The sequence below is a fragment of the Aquila chrysaetos genome, chromosome 8, assembly GCF_900496995.4.
Source record: "Aquila chrysaetos chrysaetos chromosome 8, bAquChr1.4, whole genome shotgun sequence".
In the NCBI taxonomy this organism is placed as follows: Eukaryota; Metazoa; Chordata; class Aves; order Accipitriformes; family Accipitridae; genus Aquila; species Aquila chrysaetos.
Window position 1 is genome coordinate 14,737,704 of NC_044011.1, and position 20,469 is coordinate 14,758,172.

Here is a 20,469-nt window from a genome sequence, read left to right on the forward strand (position 1 = left end):
GGTCTTTGCTATCCCTATTTTTCCTCACTTGGGAGCATACTAGGTATTTTGGGAAATTATGTTTCATCATTTTCATATTATTATAAGAGTTCTGGCTATAAGGAATACTTAATAAATTAAGATTATCTAGGTACATATCACAGTGATTTCTTAAAGTCCTTGCCTTCATAATATTACAAGCACATTGAAACTGTAATAGATACTTTAAGAAAATTTGGCTAGTTGTTATTAGAGGCAAAGATGTTTGTATTAAGCTGTAACTCTTACATACTTTAAGTTAAGGAAGTAACTGAAGTTTAAAAAGGTATATATTGATGTCTTGTTTTAACAATGTAATAATAAATCTAGTTGGGAAATCTGATTTGTGCTGAAAACTGTGTGCATTACGAAAACTTAGCGACTCATTTTTCTGTTTGGGGTCATGGCATGTCTATTTAGCTTCTTTTCCACGTTAGGGTTTTGTTTAAGACAGAATTGACCTGGCTTAGTCCTAACAAACGTCTTGCCAGTAAGAGTCAGGGTACATTTTTTTTACCTTATGCACTCTTTGAAGTGCCCACATTCATCTGTTCCACTTCTTGGAAAAAGCGTAATGTACCAAAACGAGAATCCTCTTGGAAACGACTCCTTTTTCCAAGGTGTTGGCTGCTCAGAACAGCAGCCCACCAGGTATTTGGCCCTGCCCTTGAATATGCTTATGAGCTGTTACTAACTCAGCTCTTCCCCACACCTAAAAAGTTTCAAGCATAAAATGCAGCTTTCAGTTTCTTGTTCCAAATGAGAAGCATAAATCTTAACAAGCCAAACTGAAACGGTTTGTTTTTCACATGAAGTTAGCTATATGATCTGTTTTCATTTTCTGACCTGCTTCATGTCAAGCGCAGATATGCAGCAACAGTAGCTCTCCACTTGTTTAATAGATCATAGAGATTGTGTGGGAGTAAATCTGAACCACGTTACACTAAGGTGTGGGTTTCTAATGGGAATATGGTTCTCATTTTAATTGTCTTTCTACTCTTTATAGAAAGGAACAGTAGAATGCAATTATAAATCTGACCCAGGGGTCACCAGAAAAGCCATGCCTTTATTGGGATGATTAGGAGCAGGTATACTGGGATGAATATATGTCATTGTTAAGTGCTTTAAAAAAGTTACTAATATTTGAATTATTTCTCTAGGTGTCTGAAATATGTAAAGAAAATTTGACATTAAAAGACCAGGTTGCTGCTCTTCAAGAAGCTATCAGTGTCCATGAGATGGAGTCCAAAGCTAGTAGAGAAACTATCACAAGGCTTGTTTCAGAAGTGACCAAGGAGCAGAAAAAGGCAGCAGGATACTATCAAGACATGGAAAAATTTAGTAAGGTACATAATTGTATGACATGTATGTTTGTCTAGTTTTCAAATGTTTTCTCAAAATTTCAATTTTCAATAGGAGTTGTATGAGAAAAAAATGCTTCTGAAAGACTTTTGGTGATTAGGATCTTTCCTAAAAAGGACATTTCTCTAAGGTTATTCTCAACTTTCTGAAAGCTTCAGAACATATGGAGATTAAACAATCTTCCCCGCTCCTCTGGCATTCCTTTTTTCCTGAATAGAAGACCACCACCATACACTTTAAAGGATATAGTGTTCTGATTTGGTTGTAGGCAAAATACTTAGAAAATGAGAAATAGATGACAGTGTGCTCTGGAGAAGAAAGAATTTGTTGTAGGGAAGATAAATATTAAGTACCACAAGGGTCATAAATTTTACTTACTGCTGAAAATACTTCTTACAAAGCTGTGTAAACTTTTCTAAGACTCAAATGGGACTGAGAGAGAACCTGCACCAAAAACTTAAACAGGTCCTTTTTGAAAACATTTTGTTCGCATACTTTACTTCAAACACAGGTGTGTGAGTAAGAGCAGAGTGTAGTTTACTCACTAAGCAAGCCAGAATCAGGAGATGTTTGAAACCAAGATGAGGGCTTCATTTGTGACTTGTTTTGCAAGTGTGCTCTGACTGCCAAAACATTTCCAAAGTTGAGCTAGTTTTACGAAAAATACTTTCCTGTCATTATTGTGCATGTGCCAAATACATAATTTATTTAACCCATTTTACAGAAATGTCTTGCTAAATTATTAGCATTGCCTTTCAAATCAAGTGTGTGCCATCAGGGCTTATCTAGAGGCTGCAGACTCCTCCAGCGTTCTTTCAGTTTAGCTACTTAAATTTGCAGATACTGAGTAAATTTGTTAAGAAGGTTTTGTGTTCACAAAAGTGTATTAAGAAATTCAGTATTGAAAAAATAAGTAAAAAACCAGAAATGCTTTAAATCCACATATCTACAGGAGGATGTATGGCATTCCCTGTTCCCCTGATAGGTCTCTTATTAGGTTACAGGAAGGGCATCAGTGGTATGAAGTCAGTTTGACTTTGTCATATACTACGCTGCACAGTTTAAGCACATGAACAGAGTTGCACATGTTGTGACATTCCCCTGTGAAGATGAAAAGCAGAAATCCATACTGTTCCTGTGCCAGAAGACACACACATGGTGGTTTGTTTCTGGACTGTTTTCTGAGCTTTAATTAATGGAATTGCCTGTAGCAGAGTTTACCCAGCACAGACTGAGTACAAGTGACTTTTGTCTGTGTTTGCCTGAAGCTCCCAGGGCCAGACGTATTTGCTATCTTCTGTATTACAGATTGAGATGGTGACCTGTTTCCCCCAATTTTCTCTCAAAATTCTTCATGAGTGTATAGAGGCCATCACACTGTTCTGTCAGTCTTCTCCAGCAAGCCTCAGCTACAACACTGTTCCTTGCCACCCCTCTGAATTGCTGCCAGTTTTTCTTGCCAGGTAGTTCTTCATTCCTGCTCCTTGGAATTTCTATGAACTCCCTCTCTTGACCAGGTGTCTTTCTTCATGTCCCAGGAGGAGGCAGCTATCTTTCTAATGTTCAATTAAACAGATTGTAGATTCTGAAATTCTTGATGAAGAAAATGAAAGCCAGTTGGTTACATTTTAAGGTTAATATGTGAGAGTGATTCAGAATGTTCTTTAGTTTATTTGATGCTCAAGTATTTCTTGCAGTTAGCTGGTTTTCATTTGAGGACCATTAACAAGTGAATGATAATTTTATCTGTTCCCCTGTCAGCCTCACTGCATCACAATAGCAAACAGCAAACAACAGAAACTGACAGGGTCTCGGAACTAATATAAGTAACAAAAGCAAGCCACCATTTTGTTGTAATGTATTACTTTTCTTTTAGAATTCTGAACTTCTCACATTTCTGATCAAATATTGCAAGAGCTTGCTCCTGGAGTTCTGTAACTATTGTGCATATCTTTATTCTGGCAGTGCTGGATATCAAATTTGGATTTGATGGAAAATAACTTTTAAATACTGCCCAGATTTCTAGACTGAGAATCAGAATACCTGTTTGTTCTTTCTGTATGTCCAGACAGTGATTATTGATTATGATAATCATAATTACAGAACTGTAACATTCTTTGAGAATGTCTGTAGGTCCTTGAAAAATGTCTTATTTGCTCTAACCAAGTTTCTTTCTAGTATTTAATAAATTCCTATATGGCATTTATTTAAGGTATAGAAGAAGATGCATATATTCTTCTTCCAGATGAATTTGCCTTTTGTACAGCATTGCCATTGATGAACCACAAGAACCAGTAAACTGGTTTGTTCTGTGTCACATCTTCGCTGATGATTCAACCTGGAAATATTTGTGATTCCCTCTGAAGTGTTAATTAAAACACCTGTTTTGCAAAGATGTGCACCATGCAATGTCTTTAAAGAACATAATTAAAATTGCTTGATTGTATTTCAAATAATACAAATATATCTGCTGCAAACTGATGCAAAATTAACCAAGAAAATACTCTTCAGTATGCAATACTGACTTGTATTAAATTGTTATTAATGAATACAATTTATGTAAGTAGCATTTAATCAGTATAAATTTATTAAAATAATTGATTGTATGAAAACATAGTTAATTAAAATATAAACTTATTATTTAAGGAAATTGATTAAACTTGAGAAACATGCCTATGTTTTGAATACACCTAAATACTTTGTAGGAGACACAACCAAATGATTTTAGGTTTTTCTTGTCCCAATAGATACATGAAGTAATGAGTTTCTTAGAACCTGGATTTTTTTGTTTGTTTGTTTTGTTTTGTTTTGTTTATAAGATGTCAGTAAGAAAACACATATTAGGGACAGGTTTCGGGAAGCATCACAAATATTTCCAGGTTGAATTATAAGACAAGATGGGAGATAAGACGAAGCTAGTTCACAGTCCTTGTGGTATGACAGTGGTAACTGGAGTTGTGGCTGGTGTAAGAACTCATCTGGAAGATAACTGCATTCTGTTTTATACCTTATTATTACTGTTAATTTAATGTGGGGCTTTTTGTATATGTATGTGTAATTGACTTGGTATATTGAGACCCTGGTGCTGATTGAGGTGCCAGTATTAATAGAATCATAGAATCATTTAGGTTGGAAAAGACCTTTAAGATCATCAAGTCCAACCGTTAACCTCGTGCTGCCAAGTCCACCACTAAACCGTGTCCTTAAGTGTCACATCTACATGTCTTTTAAATACTGCCAGGGATGGTGACTCAACCACTTCCCTGGGCAGCCTGTTCCAGTGCTTGAGAACCCTTTCCGTGAAGAAATTTTTCCTAACATCCGATCTGAACCTCCCCTGGTGCAACTTGAGGCTGTTTCCTCTTGTTCTATCGCTTGTTACTTGGGAGAAGAGACCGACCCGCACCTCACTACAACAACCTCCTTTCAGGTAGTTGTAGAAAGTGTTAAGGTCTTCCCTCAGGCTCCTTTTCTCCAGGATAAACAACCCCAGTTCCCTCAGCTGCTTCTCATAAGACTTGTGCTCCAGGCCCTTCACCAGCTTTGTTGCTCCTCTTTGGATGCACTCCAGCACCTCAATGTCTCTCCTGTAGTGAGGGGCCCAAAACTGAACACAGAACTCGAGGTGCAGCCTCACCAGTGCCGAGCACAGGGGGACGATCACTTCCCCGGTCCTGCTGGCCACACTATTTCTGACACAAGCCAGGATGCCATTGGCCTTCTTGGCCACCTGGGCACACTGCTGGCTCATATTCAGGTGGCTGTTGACCAACACCCCCAGGTGCTTTTCCACCAGGCAGCTTTCCAGCCACTCTTCCCCAAGCCTGTAGCTCTGTATGGGGTTGTTGTGACCCAAGAGCAGGACATGGCACTTGGCCTTGTTGAACCTCATACAACTGGCCTCGGCCCATCGATCCAGCCTGTCCAGATCCCTCTGTAGAGCCTTCCTATCCTCGAGCAGATCAACACTCCCGACCAACTTGGTGTCATCTGCAAACTTGCTGAGGGTGCACTCGATCCCCTCGTCCAGATCATTGATAAAGATATTAAACAGAACTGGCCCAAACACCGAGCCCTGGGGAACACCACTTGTGACCCACCACCAACTGGATTTAACTCCATTCACCACAACCCGTTGGGCTCGTCCAGCCAGCCAGTTTTTCACCCAGTGAAGAGTACACCTGTCCAAGCTATGAGCAGCCAGTTTCTCCAGGAGAATGCTATGGGAAATGGTGTCCAAGGCTTTATTAAAGTCTAGGTAAACAACATCCACAGGCTTTCCTGCATCCACTAAGCAGGTCACCTTGTCATAGAAGGAGATCATGTTAGTCAAGCAGGACCTGCCTTTCATAAACCCATGCTGACTGGGCCTGATCACCTGCTTGTCCTGTACATGCTGCATGATGGCACTCAAGATGATCTGCTCCATAACCTTTGCCGGCACTGAGGTCAGACTGACAGGCCTGTAGTTCCCTGGATCCTCCTTCTGACCCTTCCTGTAGATGGACGTCGCATTTGGTAACCTCCAGTCCACTGGGAGCTGCCCTTTTAGCCAGGACTGCTGATAAATGAAGGAAAGTGGCTTGGTGAGCACTTCCACCAGATCCCTCAGTGGATGCCATCCGGCCCCATAGACTTGTGTGTGTTTAAGCAGTGTAGCAGGTCACTAACCATTTTCCCCTTGTATTATGGGGGCTTCATTCTGCTCCCCGTCCCTGTCTTCCAGCTCAGGGGGCTGCGTACCCTGAGAACAAGTGGTCTTACTATTAAAGACTGAGGCAAAGGCGGCCTCAGCCTTTTCCTCATCCTTTGTCACTGTTTCCCCTCTCATCCAATAATGGATTATGATGCAAGTTCAAATGCTCTTCTCTGGTCTAAAACCCCTCTCAAATTATTTAACCTAAATACTCTGCTCTTCAAAATAGTTGAAAGCCCCAAAGCCCAGAGTTTCCTCTAGAAGGGTAACAAGGGCCTAGGTTAACGCATGGCTGCTCCAAGAAATAAAAGGGAGGAGATGGTTGTGACAGGGGTTGTAGAGTGATAGATGTTGGTGGAGGACAGCAATTATGTAGGAATCTGCTATGTCAAGCCAAACAACTGTTGTCTAAGCTGTGTGAGTGGCCAGTAGCTGATGTGTGGGCAAGCATACAGAAATACTTTTGGCCATACATCCTCTCAGCTTCCATCAGTCTGGGACTTCCTGATTCAAAGGCTGCATCTCCATGTTAGCAGCTGATGCTGCTACTATATGATACAGTATGAATGTTTCACATAAAATCTCACGAAAGCCCTTTAGAAAATGGCCCTGTCATTATCAGTGAATTTTGACCAAAAATAATCAGAAATTCCTCCAGTTCTGTACATGGGACAGCTATATTGCCAACATCCAGGTAAGGCTCTGGACGCTGTCTCTGTGTGTCTGTTGCTGTTAAAGGTCTGAATTCTCCAGGCAGAGCCTCAGCTGTCTCATGAGATTTCAAGTCAGTGTCCACCTTCTTACAGTGTTGCATTTCTCTTTATCTCATTGGAAGTGAAAAACTGGTGTTTCATTTCTCTGCTAAGTTTTTTGCTTTTCCTGTAGCAAGTCTTCATTTTCATGTTTCCATAAATTCTTGATTGAACTTACTATAAAGTTCTAACTATTTTTAAATCTGAGAAATAACGTGTATTTACAGTAAGCATAACAATGTCATTGTTACTAAAATTGTCTTTGAATCTCTTCTCTTCTCAACAGTGGGTTCTTGACTCGACAGAAGTCAGTGAAACTTTTGTCACCAATTTAGGTGGGGTTGGGATTTCCCCTAAAATATCTTAGGTGCAAAGCTGATATCAAGTATGAAAATAGCTTTCATAAGAGTAATCTTTCTTACAGTTTTTCTGTGAAAATAATAATTTTGTTTGACATTTAAAAAAATTGCATGCAGCGGGCATAATTGATACAATATATTTTAATAACAGAACTTAAATATCATTGTAATTTTGATGGATAACTAATTAAGGAAGGGCTATAGAGGCTTGCCTAGTTGATTACCTCTTCTGTGAAAAATTTTACAACAGCTTACATTAAATCAGGAGAGAATGAGTTCTTCTAACATCTTTGCAGCTGTCCGTTGCTTTCGCCACGGCTGAGATAATTAATGGGGTTCAGGAGGAGTATGTCCGCATAGTTTGTCCATAGGGCTGCTGGGTAATACAGACTGTGTGATTAGGTGGCTGTGGTCTGTGCAGTCTGTGGGGATACCTCTCCATTTTAACCTGAACAGCAAATGATGATTCAGTTTCCTTTCCAGTGAGAAATTGTTTTAGGAGCTACTGCATGTGTAGGAACAGTGAAAGACAGAAATGAATGCCAATCGTTCCTGAAAGATTGTTAATTAAAGCTTCACAGCTCTTCAGAGGGCTCAGTGGAAAGGGAAGCCTTCATGCCATCCTCTCTTCTGCAGGTGTTTTGTGGGAAGACCTTTGCAGAGTTTCTGAAATTAAACGTTGCCAAACTTGCAAGCACCTGAGCTTGATTCCAACATGTAAATGGATAAGAAAATGTGGTTGGACACTTTTTAGTATTGGAAGCCCACAGGTTTTAAAAACTCATGTAAATAAAAATAAATTTGCTCACCAGTTTAAAATTGAACAAAGCCATTCCTAGAGCCAAAAATTTCAGTACAAAAAGAGAGTTTTTGTACATTCTTTGCTATTTTTTTTTTCTTTAGAAGTTAAGATGAAAGGTGGTGCTGGAGATAAAAATTGGTATTATCGTAACGTCATCTGCAAAGCCACAATAGTGGCTTTTTTAATAGGGTGTGGCATGCTTCTGTAATGTCATACATGCATTAGAGAAAAACCATTTTCACAGCCTGCTTTAATTTATTGGATTAGATGAAAGTAAAGATTTCATTTTTGTAGTGTATCGTTAGATAAATGAGCAATGAAATTTGTGTTTACTTACAACCATAATAAAATGCTACAGTGCTTTTGGGATGGGGACCTGTTGTATTTTCTCTGAATGTGCTTCAGTTGTGCTGGTGGGGTTGGTTGGGTTTTTTTTGTTTTGTTTTGTTTTTTGTTTGTTTGTTTGTTTTTTGTTTGTTTTGTTTTGTTTTTTGTTTGTTTGTTTGTTTGTTTTTGCTTTAGGAAGGGAGAACTAGAGGAGGTAATTTAAAGCTCTGGAAAACTGAGTTTGACCACCTGAATCACTCTGGAGTAGGTAGTGTCCACTCAGATGTTCTAAAGAAATTAAAAGTTGAAATAGATTAATTATTAGTTATAGTATGTAATCTGACACTTAAAAGTGCCTCAGAAATAGTGATTAATTTGACTAGTATCCACTTTTAAGAAAATGATTATTGGATGAACTGACAGACCAACAGACCTTATATGTGTATAGGACATGCTAGTTGAAATTTTGAGAAATATGAAAGAATACAGTATATTAAGGTAGATTTATCACAGCTTTAAAAAAATGCATAGTAGATATTGAGATCAACAGAGTGAGGATATGTATTATTACTTAAAAGACCTTCTCCCTTCTTGTTTCCTCTCTTTCATTTGTCTGCCTCTTTAATGTGATCATATCTCCCTCATTTTGTTTTGCAGTGTTAAATACAGCTCTTCTAGCCATTCCTTATAAAAGAGCCTTATAAAAATGGCTCTTTCTCTGCTTAAAAGACAGCAGTAATTTTCCCCACCTGTTACAGCTTGAACACATTTTCTGTAAACGCAGCTGAGCTAATATTGAACACATGATTTCTCATGAGGGAGGCCTTGCAGTTTTGTGCAATGGTCTGGGTAGTCTTACATCTTCTCTAGTCTGGTGCAGGTAGGGTGCCAGCAGGTGAGCGTGGGTAGACTGCGTCCCAGCCTGAGTGGGTAACTTTAAGTATGGCACTATGCCATATGAGCCCTTTTGCTCTGGTCTCAGATAGTTGAAGAACCTTTGGTGCTGCTTTCTACATCCACAGGTGAGCATTGCCGTGGTAGATCTGCATCTCTGGTGTCTAACACCCATGTCATTGACACGGTCTACCCCGGGTAAATCCACCTAATGTCTAATTCTGTTTTCTTTGAACATCAATTTTCATAATTATTCCTGTTTTCAAAATCGGTTGTGTGTCAGTGTTGGGTACCTTTTTTGACCCTACAAGCTGCACACTGAAACCTTCATATAATTCAGAGCCATGGGACATTAACCATAAGTGTTGAAGAGCCAAAGAGAAAACATGAACTGTTGCAGTTCTATCCTTTCAGTCTTCTGTGGTGGAAATTGTTTTATCCGCCTGCACTGATCACTTAGGCTCTTAGGGGTTTTCTTCTAGTTGGGATATCACCTTTACGCGTCACAGTCTCTGAATTTCCGGATACTGTTCAACGCTTAGGCTGACCTTGCTGCAGCTAGCCAGTGTAAACGCTCTCCATTCAAGAGAGGTTTCAAGGAGAATTGTTAAGAATTTTAATGTTTTGATGTTTATGGCTTTTCATTCTGTAAATTGCTTGTTATTTTTTTTTTTTAAATGTTTGGGCATCGACAGGCTTGCAGTTCCTTATTTTATACCTTGATCTTTTGATTCGACTGTGTTTGTTTGCAGATGTTCACAATTTGAAACAAGATTGTAATTAGGTAAGCTTCTGGTACTGGCAAACTACTTTTGCACTGCCTTTCTGAAAGGAAAAATACACACTGCTGAAAACTGTAATTGAAATAAACCATTCTTTATTCTTTGCTGTAATTACCATAATGTAATTCTGAGCACAGGTGGGAATTTTCTATTAATAGAACTTGTTTAGAATAAAAAAGAGAAAATAACAGGGAATCATGCCAACATTTGTTTCCAAGAGAGTTCTACAATTACTTTAGAAAGGGGTACTAACAAATAATTTCCTAAATGACAGGGTTTGTTTTGGTTTGTCTTCATTTATGTGTTTGCATGTTTGACGTTTGGAAGCTATTTAAAAATTTTAGTTTTTTTAGTATCGTAGGTTTCTATTTTATTTCCAAGGGTGCCTCCCAATCTCCTTTTTTGTCCATCCTCACTGCTGATCTACATAAATACTCCTGGATTTATTACATGATTGGCGTGTATTCTAATAATACAAATGACTTACTATGACTATGCAGCAAGCACACATAGACCCTGAGAGACCCCCAAGTGGTCACCGTATTCACAGCTGCTCTGGGAACAATTCTTTAACTCCAATGTACACAATCTTCATACCAATCCACTTACTGAGCCTCTGCTAAACAACTGAAATTTCCAGAGAAATTCAACCACTCTCTATAAATATGCCATCCTCTGGCATGATTTTGTCTTGTGTGATGTAATATTCTCTCCCATTTGTTCCTATCAATCAGATAATACCCTGAGGAATGAAGGCTTAGTCTTTGCTATACTTTTAGTTGGTTTCACTGCAAATTTTATTCTTGTATATGAGTGTGTAAGCACTCTTAATATTGGTATTGTGGGGAAAGGAAAGAGGTTCACAAGCTGACTGAATGAGAGAGGTGATTTTTTTTCTTTATGTTTAGATGGGTTATTTTTCTTTCATTTTTCTGTCATCATTTGCTTTTGTGTCATGGGTCAGGATACACAGTTCTGTCTGTCTGCTCTGCCCTGTTGGGTCAATATTTTATAAACAACAGATGTAGGTATATATGTACTAGCTATTTTTTCTTCTTTCCAAACCAAGTCTTGATTCATCAGAAGGTAAAGGGAAAATAACTTTTAAAAGCGCTGGTCTTAGAAAGGATCATGGGTGTCAGAGGCTGAATGAGAACCATGACAAAATGCCAAAGATATGAGGATGTCCCTGAGCAGTAAATTCTATGGGCTATTCACCAGGTAGCCTTATCTTACAGTACCCTGTCTCCCTACCAAAGACAACATTATCTTTGAGTGTATTACTTCTGAAATGCAAGGGACTGACTTCTTAAAAAAAACCAAAAACAAAACCAAAAAAAACTTACAAGGATACTAGATAGAACTGCTATTCCATTAGTCCTTCCCCAGTCATGCTTCTGCACACTGACAGCCCAGCTGAGCAGCAGATGGGGGCACTTGTAGGCTCTGTGGAAGGACGCATAGCTCTTCATTGACTTTCTTTTACTCCTCAGGCAAATTTGACCTTATGGTAATAGGAATTTTGCTTTCTTCAGAAAATGACGTAGCTCAGAATAATTCCCTTTTTGAAAATTTTTCTAAGTGGTTCGCAATCTAAAGATTTCTTCTTTGGGATGAAATTGGTATTTGAGCATTTGTACCTTCTTTTATGCTGTCTTAACGTCATCAACTTTTTCTGTTTGGCCCCTCACTCCCCATTTCTGTGTATAAATAATCTCAGGAATTTTTGTCACATTCAGGTAAATTGATCTCAGAGATCACCTCTAATTCTGCTCTTAACACTATATTCAAAGAGTTCATGTGTATTCTTTTGGTCAGCTCTGAACTGGTCAGGCAGTTGGACTAGATGATCGTTGTAGGTCCCTTCCAGCTGAAATACTTCATTCCATTCCATTCTTTCCCCTCTAAGGTGTGGTACTTTGGCTTTATTTGTGTTACATCTTGTTCACCGTTTGTTTTCTAAGTTGTATTATCTGAATGAAAAAATAAGATAGCAATAGTTTTACAATTAAAAATTGCTTTTTGTTTACCTGCAAATTTTATTCATGTATTACTTCTTGCAGCCCACTGCAAGAGGTTAGTCTATAGTGTGATTACAGCAGGCTTTGGGCTTTCACCAATTTCAGTGGGAGTTCTCCCATGAAGCCCTGATGTTGAGCCCATATGAGCAATATGGGTCCTAATTTCTCTATCTGCAGGACCTGCTTCTGAGTTATTCCCTGCTTTGTGTGTGGAGTGGAGGGGTTATAACAAATTTTAAAAGCCTGGTTTAATCTTTCATGTATTTTAGGATCTGGACAGTGCTATAACAGGGAGACAGAATTTGGAGATGGAAATTAGAAACCTCCAAGATAAACTGACTGCTAACCAGAAAGCTTTGGATGCCTCAAAGCAGGAACTGCACAATCTGAAGAAATCTTCCAGTGAGCTGGATAGAAGCTTGAAGAGCAGCAGAGAAGAGGTCAGGACTGCTCAGACCTCTTTAGTGGCTTTTAAAGAGCAAATTGCTACTCTACTCAGCGGTAGATCTGCAATAGTTAAACCTTCTGAGAAGGCCATTTTGGAGAGGATCCAAGAAATAAACTGCGAAGAGAAGAGTAAAGAAATAGTAAGTCAGCAACTACTGCACTTGCCCAATGTGTGTGTTTATTCTCTTTGGATCCTTTTTCATTTTATTAATCTGTTAGAATGTTGGTTCCTTCTGCTTAGGTTTTGAAATTATAGAAACCTTTAATTTTGTTGTCTATTGATTTGAGATAATAGGTGAAAAGCATCTATGTTTTATTAAGTAGGAAGAGGTCAGAAATGAAATTAATAATAGAAGCTGTTAACAAGAAAAGACATGGAATGGTCTTTCAGTTAAAACATTGAAATTTGGTTTTGGTTTTGCTTAGCAGACATCAGAAGTGGCCGTGTGGTTGCTATGATTTAGTAGAACATGTGAACAAGTATGGATTTGCTGCTACAGTAGTGACTTCAAGGACTGACTTGCTTCTCAAAGCAGACATAATTGATGAGTTGTCCCAGGAAATTTCCTTCTTTCCCTCCAACCTCAAAACCTGCACCTAAAAAAGAAAAAAGTATTTTTACACTTAGAGATAAACATTGTTGAAACTCTAACTGTTCACCATCCAGGAGAAAGGCAATAAGAAGGCAGCTGGGTATTCTAATCCTCTGGGTCAAGGTGTTTTGACTGGTAGTGTTTGCAAAGGTGTGTTTGCATGTACAGGTAGAGAAGGGACAGCTGAGGAGGAAGGTGAGCCAGAATACAGTCTGACCAATGTCGGTATCCCAACGCTGCACTGAAGTTTCTCACTTGCTTACATGGGCATATATTAATTTTGTCAGTGAGGACTACTGTATAATTAAAAGTCACACACTAAAGCAAAAGCTGTTTTCACTGAGCCACCGAAAAACAACTTCTGTGTCCTTGCCAGATTTTAAGATTCTAGCATCTCCTGCTGATGTAATAGGTTTTTATGTTAGCAAATATTTTTGTATTTTGTCCAAGATTGGAAATAGCTCTTGAAAATATCCTTGTGAATTTTGATTAAATATTTTGTTAAAAAACACAAACCAGCTCCCCTATACCTTAGTTTGAGAGTCAGTGTGCCAAATTTCAATTAAAACAAGCTTTGCAAAAATTATTAACATTTGAAAGTGATCCACCGAAGTGGAAGTGTGGCAGCAACTTTTTCATATAGAGGCACTTTACAGTTTTGCTATATGTCATGGAGTGTTGTTTCCATAAGCAAAATACTTTCAAATTGAAATCTAATGAGAATTTTATGTGCACGTGTGTTTGTACTGTTTAGTGTTTTGGCATACAGTACACTCTGTTGAGTGTTGATTATTTTGAGAACTGCTGAGAGAGGGAAATTTAGGTTGACTGTTAGCTATTGAGTAAAAAGGTTTTGCTCCTGGGAGTGCTTTCAGGGGACCTGCTGCTTTTCTAAGATTCAGTTGCGGCTAAGTCCATTTGTATAGTACATTGAGCAGCTGTTAGTCTCTTTGTGGATATACTACACTACATGTATAGTGTGTGCTACTTGTTTCAGTTCTTATTGTTCCTGATTTTATTCCTTAGTATTAGGTTTACATGCTGGGTTGCCCACTTGATCATCCTGCAGACTGGTAGTATCAGGGAAGATTCAAACTTAGTCTATATTTTGTTGCAGATATGAACTTTTCCAGCTGCTGGACGGGAATGTGGCTGGTTCTTCAAATAACAGTATTGATGTGAGAAGTTATGTTCTGTTAGAGAACTACTGTAAAATATACAATAATCAACTATTCTTTTTCTAAACAGCTGTGATTATTCTTATGTTAGAGGTAAAGAAACTCATGTTCAGAAAAACAGGTATTTTCCCATAACTATGTTAAAATTAATTTATTTGGATGCTGTGCTCTAACTTCCCTGCCCCACCCCCTGAAACACCTGTTGACTTTTGCAATGGAAAATAAAGTCCCTTTTTTGGGGGGGTGTCTGAGGATGGAGACAGATTTGTTTTTCAGTATTATTGCTATAAAAATTAAATATATGTGCTAAAAGGAAGCCTTTGTTACTAAGAGCAGGTATCAACTCCAATCTGTCACTGCCTAAATCTGTGCTTTGGAACTAAGATGCTGGTCTTACAGTTGCCAGCTTTTGTTGGTTTATTTTTATACAGTAGAGGAGCTATGTCAGGTATGTCTAGCATAGCATTCTGCCTCTGCTAGCAAATACAGCAATTGCTTACTATACTTCTAGCAATACTCCCCCAAAATGCTAGTTCTTTCTAAAAAAAAAAATAAATTGTGGCTCAGTTTTCTGAACCATAAAAATTAGCTTTAAATTTAATATTGCTTGGTGAATTTGGTCGTTGTAGTTGAATGATGAAGTTTGTAGATCATTGTATTTACTAAGTATGTTAAGGGATGAAGCTTTAATGTTTTACTGCTATGCCTCATTTGGAAAAATTTATTTGCATGGCCCCAAAGTGAACTATGTTATTAAAGCAGTGCTTTAATCTATTCTCAGAAGAGTTTCTGCGTTAAGATTGGGGGCTTTGAAATAACTAAGCTAAAATGCCAATATTATGTACCTGTGAAGCTGTTTCTAATAGAACACAGACTTTGTAATCAAAAAATTGTTTTACAGTGAACTGCTTTTCTTTCTGTAAATCAGAATTAAAAGAACATTTTCTAAGGTTGCATTTGTAAGGAATATACATGTTGGTATGTCTGTGTTGATCAGATTCCTATTGCATTTCTGGGTGAATTTCTTTCTAGGATTTGGATATAACATCAGTATTAGGATACGTATGCTTTACTATCAGTCAATCAGGAAAAAGGTTAATTGTCTTCAGATAGGATTTCTTACAGACCTCTCAGTGAACTGTCCAGCCTTAAGTAAAAGACCCACAAAAGTGAGTCATTAAACTTCTTGGCAGGGTAAATTAGCCTGTAGCGTTGCGGTGCCCTAGCTAGCTTGTTTCCAAACAGTCCCTTTGTGGCTGCAATCCAGCAGCAATGCCAGGACAGCTAGGGGTATGAATCCAGCAGCTGAGTACCTTGCTGCTGGAAATTAAAAATGTGCTAATGAATGCACTGACGTATGACAGGAGGAGGATTACTATTAGATCTTTCCTTTCCCTGAGTAAAGCTTGTTTCATTTCTGTCAGGACATTGCTGCAAGCAACTTGCCTTTGCAAATTAGATTAGTGGGACAAGGAAAAGACAACGCAAGAATTTGGGAGAAAGAGGACCCTCTCTGAGTGTTTTGATGCCTCCGCTGAACAGATTTTGGGTTTTCATTTTTAAATCATCACTACAGCTCCTCTGGGAGTTTTGTGTATGGGATTGTATACACTAGATGAACTGGCAAAATGTTCATCTTTACATCCAAGCCCAGTCAGCTATGTGTGGCTTACCTCTGCATATGCACCTGGCAAACAGAACTGTGAAAAGTTTAAATTTTAAAAGACCTGCAACTGCTATAGTCAGACTTTCTGTGAAATCTGAAATGCTTTTGAAGATTATGTCTCCTAATTATGGTGATTTTGGTATCTGAAGGGCATCTGAGTTAGTCATAGTCTGTATACCAGCCCTTAGCATTAACATTAGCAAAAATTGTAATTTCATTAAAAAAAAAAAAAATCACCGTATACTCTGACAATGTCCAGTGATATTCTATTGCAGGATTAAGAAACTGCTTTGAATCAGTGTCCTAATGATCTTTTCAGCAGTTATAGTAAGATGTGTATCATCTGAATATGTTTGCACAGCTCTTCAGTGTTTTTGTCATTTATTATTTGTAACATACCGGAGGGGTTCATGGGCACCTGGAGTCCAAGGCAAGCAAATGTTCTCAGTTCATACAGAGCTCAGCCCTGGTTACGAGGTCTCTGGGTTCAGATCCTTTCTGTTTGACAAGTTTTGTTGCAGATCTGTTGCAGCAAATTAAATTCATATGGCCAAAACTGTTTCTCTTGAATACCCACAGCAGATCTGATTGTAGATTATCTTAATTTTATCAGTTTTTGTCATTGCATATTGATATACAGACTCTTAAATGCCAAAATTGATTAGGCTCTACTACTGCTCCCATTAAAATCTCCTGCTGTTCTCGTTTCATAATGATTTTTATGGCAATGTCATAAATGCATATTAACTTTTAGGGATTTATCCACTTTATCCTTCAAACAAAAGAATTGAGTGGAAAATAATTTGGGAAATTAAAGGAAACATTGATAAAGGCAGAGTAATATATGTACTGACTTAGGGCTGACCAAGAAAACCCCAACCAACTAGAATGTGAGAAATTATTAGGAAAAAAGTTGAGAAGAAAATGAAAACCATAATTATGCCACTGTATAAATCCATGGCTGCTGCATTCTGAGTAGCACACACAGTTATGATCACTTCATTCAAAAAAAGGGCCCTCAAAAAGTACCGGAAGGGCCTTGAGAGTATCTAGAGGCTTCCATGCAAGGAAAGGCTCAACAGACAAGAACTTTCCAGCTTGGGATGGTGAGTGCAATGCAGTAAAGCAAAGTACAAGTCGTAAGTACCATGATAAGAGATGTGGCAGCTCTAATGCTTTTCAGCTGGTAGGGGTCTTAAAAAAAATATTGTAATAGGTGCATGTGTGCGTGTATGGTTACATATAAATCAGTGGAAGTTTAAGATAACATCTTACCAAACCAGAACAGTATAGCTTATTAGTTGTCAAGATAATACTAAGAAGATGAGAATATTTAGTTGTTATGTTGGAAAAGAGGAAAAAAAATTGCCACTGTGATGTGAAGGACCTTGTAACTTCATCCTACATGCTGCTTTTTTGCACTCATCCTAAGTCCACCATGTGCCTGTCTGTGACTTTTGGGCTGTTGAGGGAAATGTCCTACCGACTGCATAGCTGTAGCCTGCTTTCTGTTCTGATGTGGTGTGGGGCTGGGCCTGCTGCTTGCACATGCCCTCTTAGCACAAGAAGAAGTAAAAGCTTAGCGCAAGAGAAAAAATAAAGTTCAGGAAGATTTTAACTGAGGGTTATTTAGTTGCAGCAGTGATGAACCCTGCTGTCCCCAAGGTAGGAGGTGCCTCTGGAAATGAGTATTTGCAACTTCTTTTGACACAAGAAATAAAAGGTCTTCATTTGAAGTTATCAGCTAGCCACATTAAAACAAAAAGCAGGAATTGTTTTTTTGCAGGCTGGCTGATGAAGCTGCACAAGTCATTGGCACAGGAAATTGTGGAGGTCAGAACTGCAGGACCAAAAATGCAGCCTTTGTAGAGTTGCTGGGTAGAGGCATGGGTGGGTAATAAGGGTGCAACTATATTTTAGGAAACCCTTAAGTTGTTGATTGTCCCTAAGCCAAAGATGAAGGTTACTCCAGGACGCTCTGGAAGATAAAGCGACAACTTGGTGGTTTCGTGGTCTCACCTTCTGTGGTATGATCCCTCACCTTCTCCTGTTTATGGACCTTTGAAGCCTGTAAAAGCCCTACACAGCTGGACTGTGCCCAGCGCCGCTCTGCAGCCCGATAAAGGGGCTCTGCATTTCTCTGGCAGCAGTGCATCTCTGTGGGCACAAGTTACTGAAAGCTTTATTATTTTCATACTGAGTGATATGTGATGCAGAAAAGCATAAAATGTGTGTGGGGGGGTCTTGCAGTGTTATTATTGTTTAGTGTTTTCTGCCACTGTTAGGAGCAACAGTAATTTCTCAGTGTTTTTTTAGGCAGGCTGGGTGTGAACTATTGTTTGTATTCAATTGCAGTCTAAGTTGGAAACCTTTCCGTGCCATTAAAATTAATGGGAGTTTTGTGTGCTTATTGTTCATTTTATTAACAGGAGGCAAACAGATGCTTAAAATGAAGAGACTGTTTGGAGATGGGTGCCTGAACACTGACTTACAAATGCAACATAATTAATTATGTAACCAAATAATTATATGACAATAAGAAGAGGAGAGAGGGAAAGAGGGAAGCAAGCAACTTTTTGGATAGAACTGTCTTTCAGTATTTGGCAGTACTGTAATCAAATGCTTTCAAGCATTTAATTTATAAGTAGTTTACAACTTCCACTGTATGTAGGTGTTGCAAAGTTAACAGTGTAGAGCTAGAAGTGTTTTCAGAATTGTTAGTCTAATTTATTGTTATGAAATTCTATCCTTTTAGCCTTGGGCTTTGGCTGGATTACAGAAATTATTATTATCTTTTTTTTTTTTTTAGCAGAATCTTTTAGTTGAACACCCTTTAAGAGTTAATAATTTGGAAGCAGTCCTCTGAGACTTACTTATCCATATCACATTTGCAGAGAGGAAATTAGAAAGGCAAAAGCTCAGCTAGAACTCAATCTGGCCACTATTGTAAGAGACAACAAAAAATGTTTTTACAAATATGTTAACAATAAAAAGACAGCCAAGGAGAATATCTATCCTTTAATGGATACAGAAGGCAACACTGCCACCAGAGATGAGGAAAAGGCTTAATGCCTTCTTTGTCTCAGTCTTTAATAGAGAGACCAGTTATCCTCAGGATACTCTGCCCCCTGAGCTGGAAGGCAAGGACGAAGAGCAGAATATCTCCCCCTTAATCCAGGAGGAAACAGTTAGTGACCTGCTATGCCATCTGGACACTCACAAATCTATGGGACCAGATGGGATCCATCCGATAGTACTGAGGGAACTGGCAGATGTGCTTCCGAAGCCACTTTCCATCATTTATCAGCAATCCTGGTCAACGGGGGAGGTCCCAGAGGACTGGAGGCTTGCCAATGTGATGCCCATTTATAAGAAGGGTTGGAGGGAGGATCCGGGGAACTACAGACCTGTCAGTTTGACCTTGGTACTGGGGAAGATTATGGAACAGTTTGTCTTGATTGCGCTCACATGGCACGTGCAAGACAACCAGGGGATCAGGCCCAGTCAGCATGGGTTTATGAAAGGCAGGTCCTGCTTGACCAACCTGATCTCCTTCTATGACCAGCTGACCCGCCTAGTGGACGAGGGAAAGGCTGTGGATGTTGTCTAGCTGGACTTCAGCAAGGCCTTTGACACTGTCTCTCATGGCATAGTCCTTGAGAAGCTGGCATCTCATGGCTTAGACAAGCGTACTCTTTGCTGGGTGAAAAACTGGCTGGCTGGACGAGCCCAACGGGTTGTGGTGAATGGAGTTAAATCCAGTTGGTGGTGGGTCACAAGTGGTGTTCCCCAGGGCTCGGTGTTTGGGCCAGTTCTGTTTAATATCTTTATCAATGATCTGGACGAGGGGATCGAGTGCACCCTCAGCAAGTTTGCAGATGACACCAAGTTGGTCGGGAGTGTTGATCTGCTCGAGGATAGGAAGGCTCTACAGAGGGATCTGGACAGGCTGGATCGATGGGCCGAGGCCAGTTGTATGAGGTTCAACAAGGCCAAGTGCCGGGTCCTGCTCTTGGGTCACAACACCCCCATACAGAGCTACAGGCTTGGGGAAGAGTGGCTGGAAAGCTGCCTGGTGGAAAAGCACCTGGGGGTGTTGGTCAACAGCCACCTGAATATGAGCCAGCAGTGTGCCCAGGTGGCCAAGAAGGCCAATGGCATCCTGGCTTGTGTCAGAAATCGTGTGGCCAGCAGGAGCAGGGAGGTGATCGTCCCCCTGTACTCGGCACTGGTGAGGCCGCACCTTGAGTTCTGTGTTCAGTTTTGGGCCCCTCGCTACAGGAAAGACATTGAGGTGCTGGAACGTGTCCAGAGAGGGGCAACCAAATTGTTGAGGGGCCTGGAGCACAAGTCTCATGAGGAGCAGCTGAGGGAACTGGGGCTGTTTAGTGTAGAGAAGAGGAGGCTGAGGGGAGACCTTATCGCTCTCTACAACTACCTGAAGGGGGTTGTAGTGAGGTGGGTGCTGGTCTCTTCTGTCAGGTGGCTGGAGATAGGACGAGAGGAAATAGCCTCAAGTTGCAGCAAGGGAGGTTTAGGTTGGTTATTAGAAAAAATTTCTTCACTGAAAGG

The 20,469-nt window shown here is 39.5% G+C and overlaps 1 protein-coding gene across 3 annotated transcripts in view; it reads left to right on the top strand.

The window, feature by feature from the left end:
• The window catches only part of CCDC170 (coiled-coil domain containing 170), a 47,554-nt gene that overhangs the window by 14,395 nt on the left and 12,690 nt on the right, over positions 1 to 20,469 (top strand). For all 3 annotated transcript variants that reach the window (XM_030023611.1, XM_030023614.2, XM_030023613.2), the window contains 2 exons: positions 1,179 to 1,364; positions 12,283 to 12,600. In XM_030023611.1, coding sequence (XP_029879471.1) covers positions 1,179 to 1,364; positions 12,283 to 12,600 — 504 coding nt within the window. The remainder of the gene's footprint in view (positions 1 to 1,178; positions 1,365 to 12,282; positions 12,601 to 20,469) is intronic.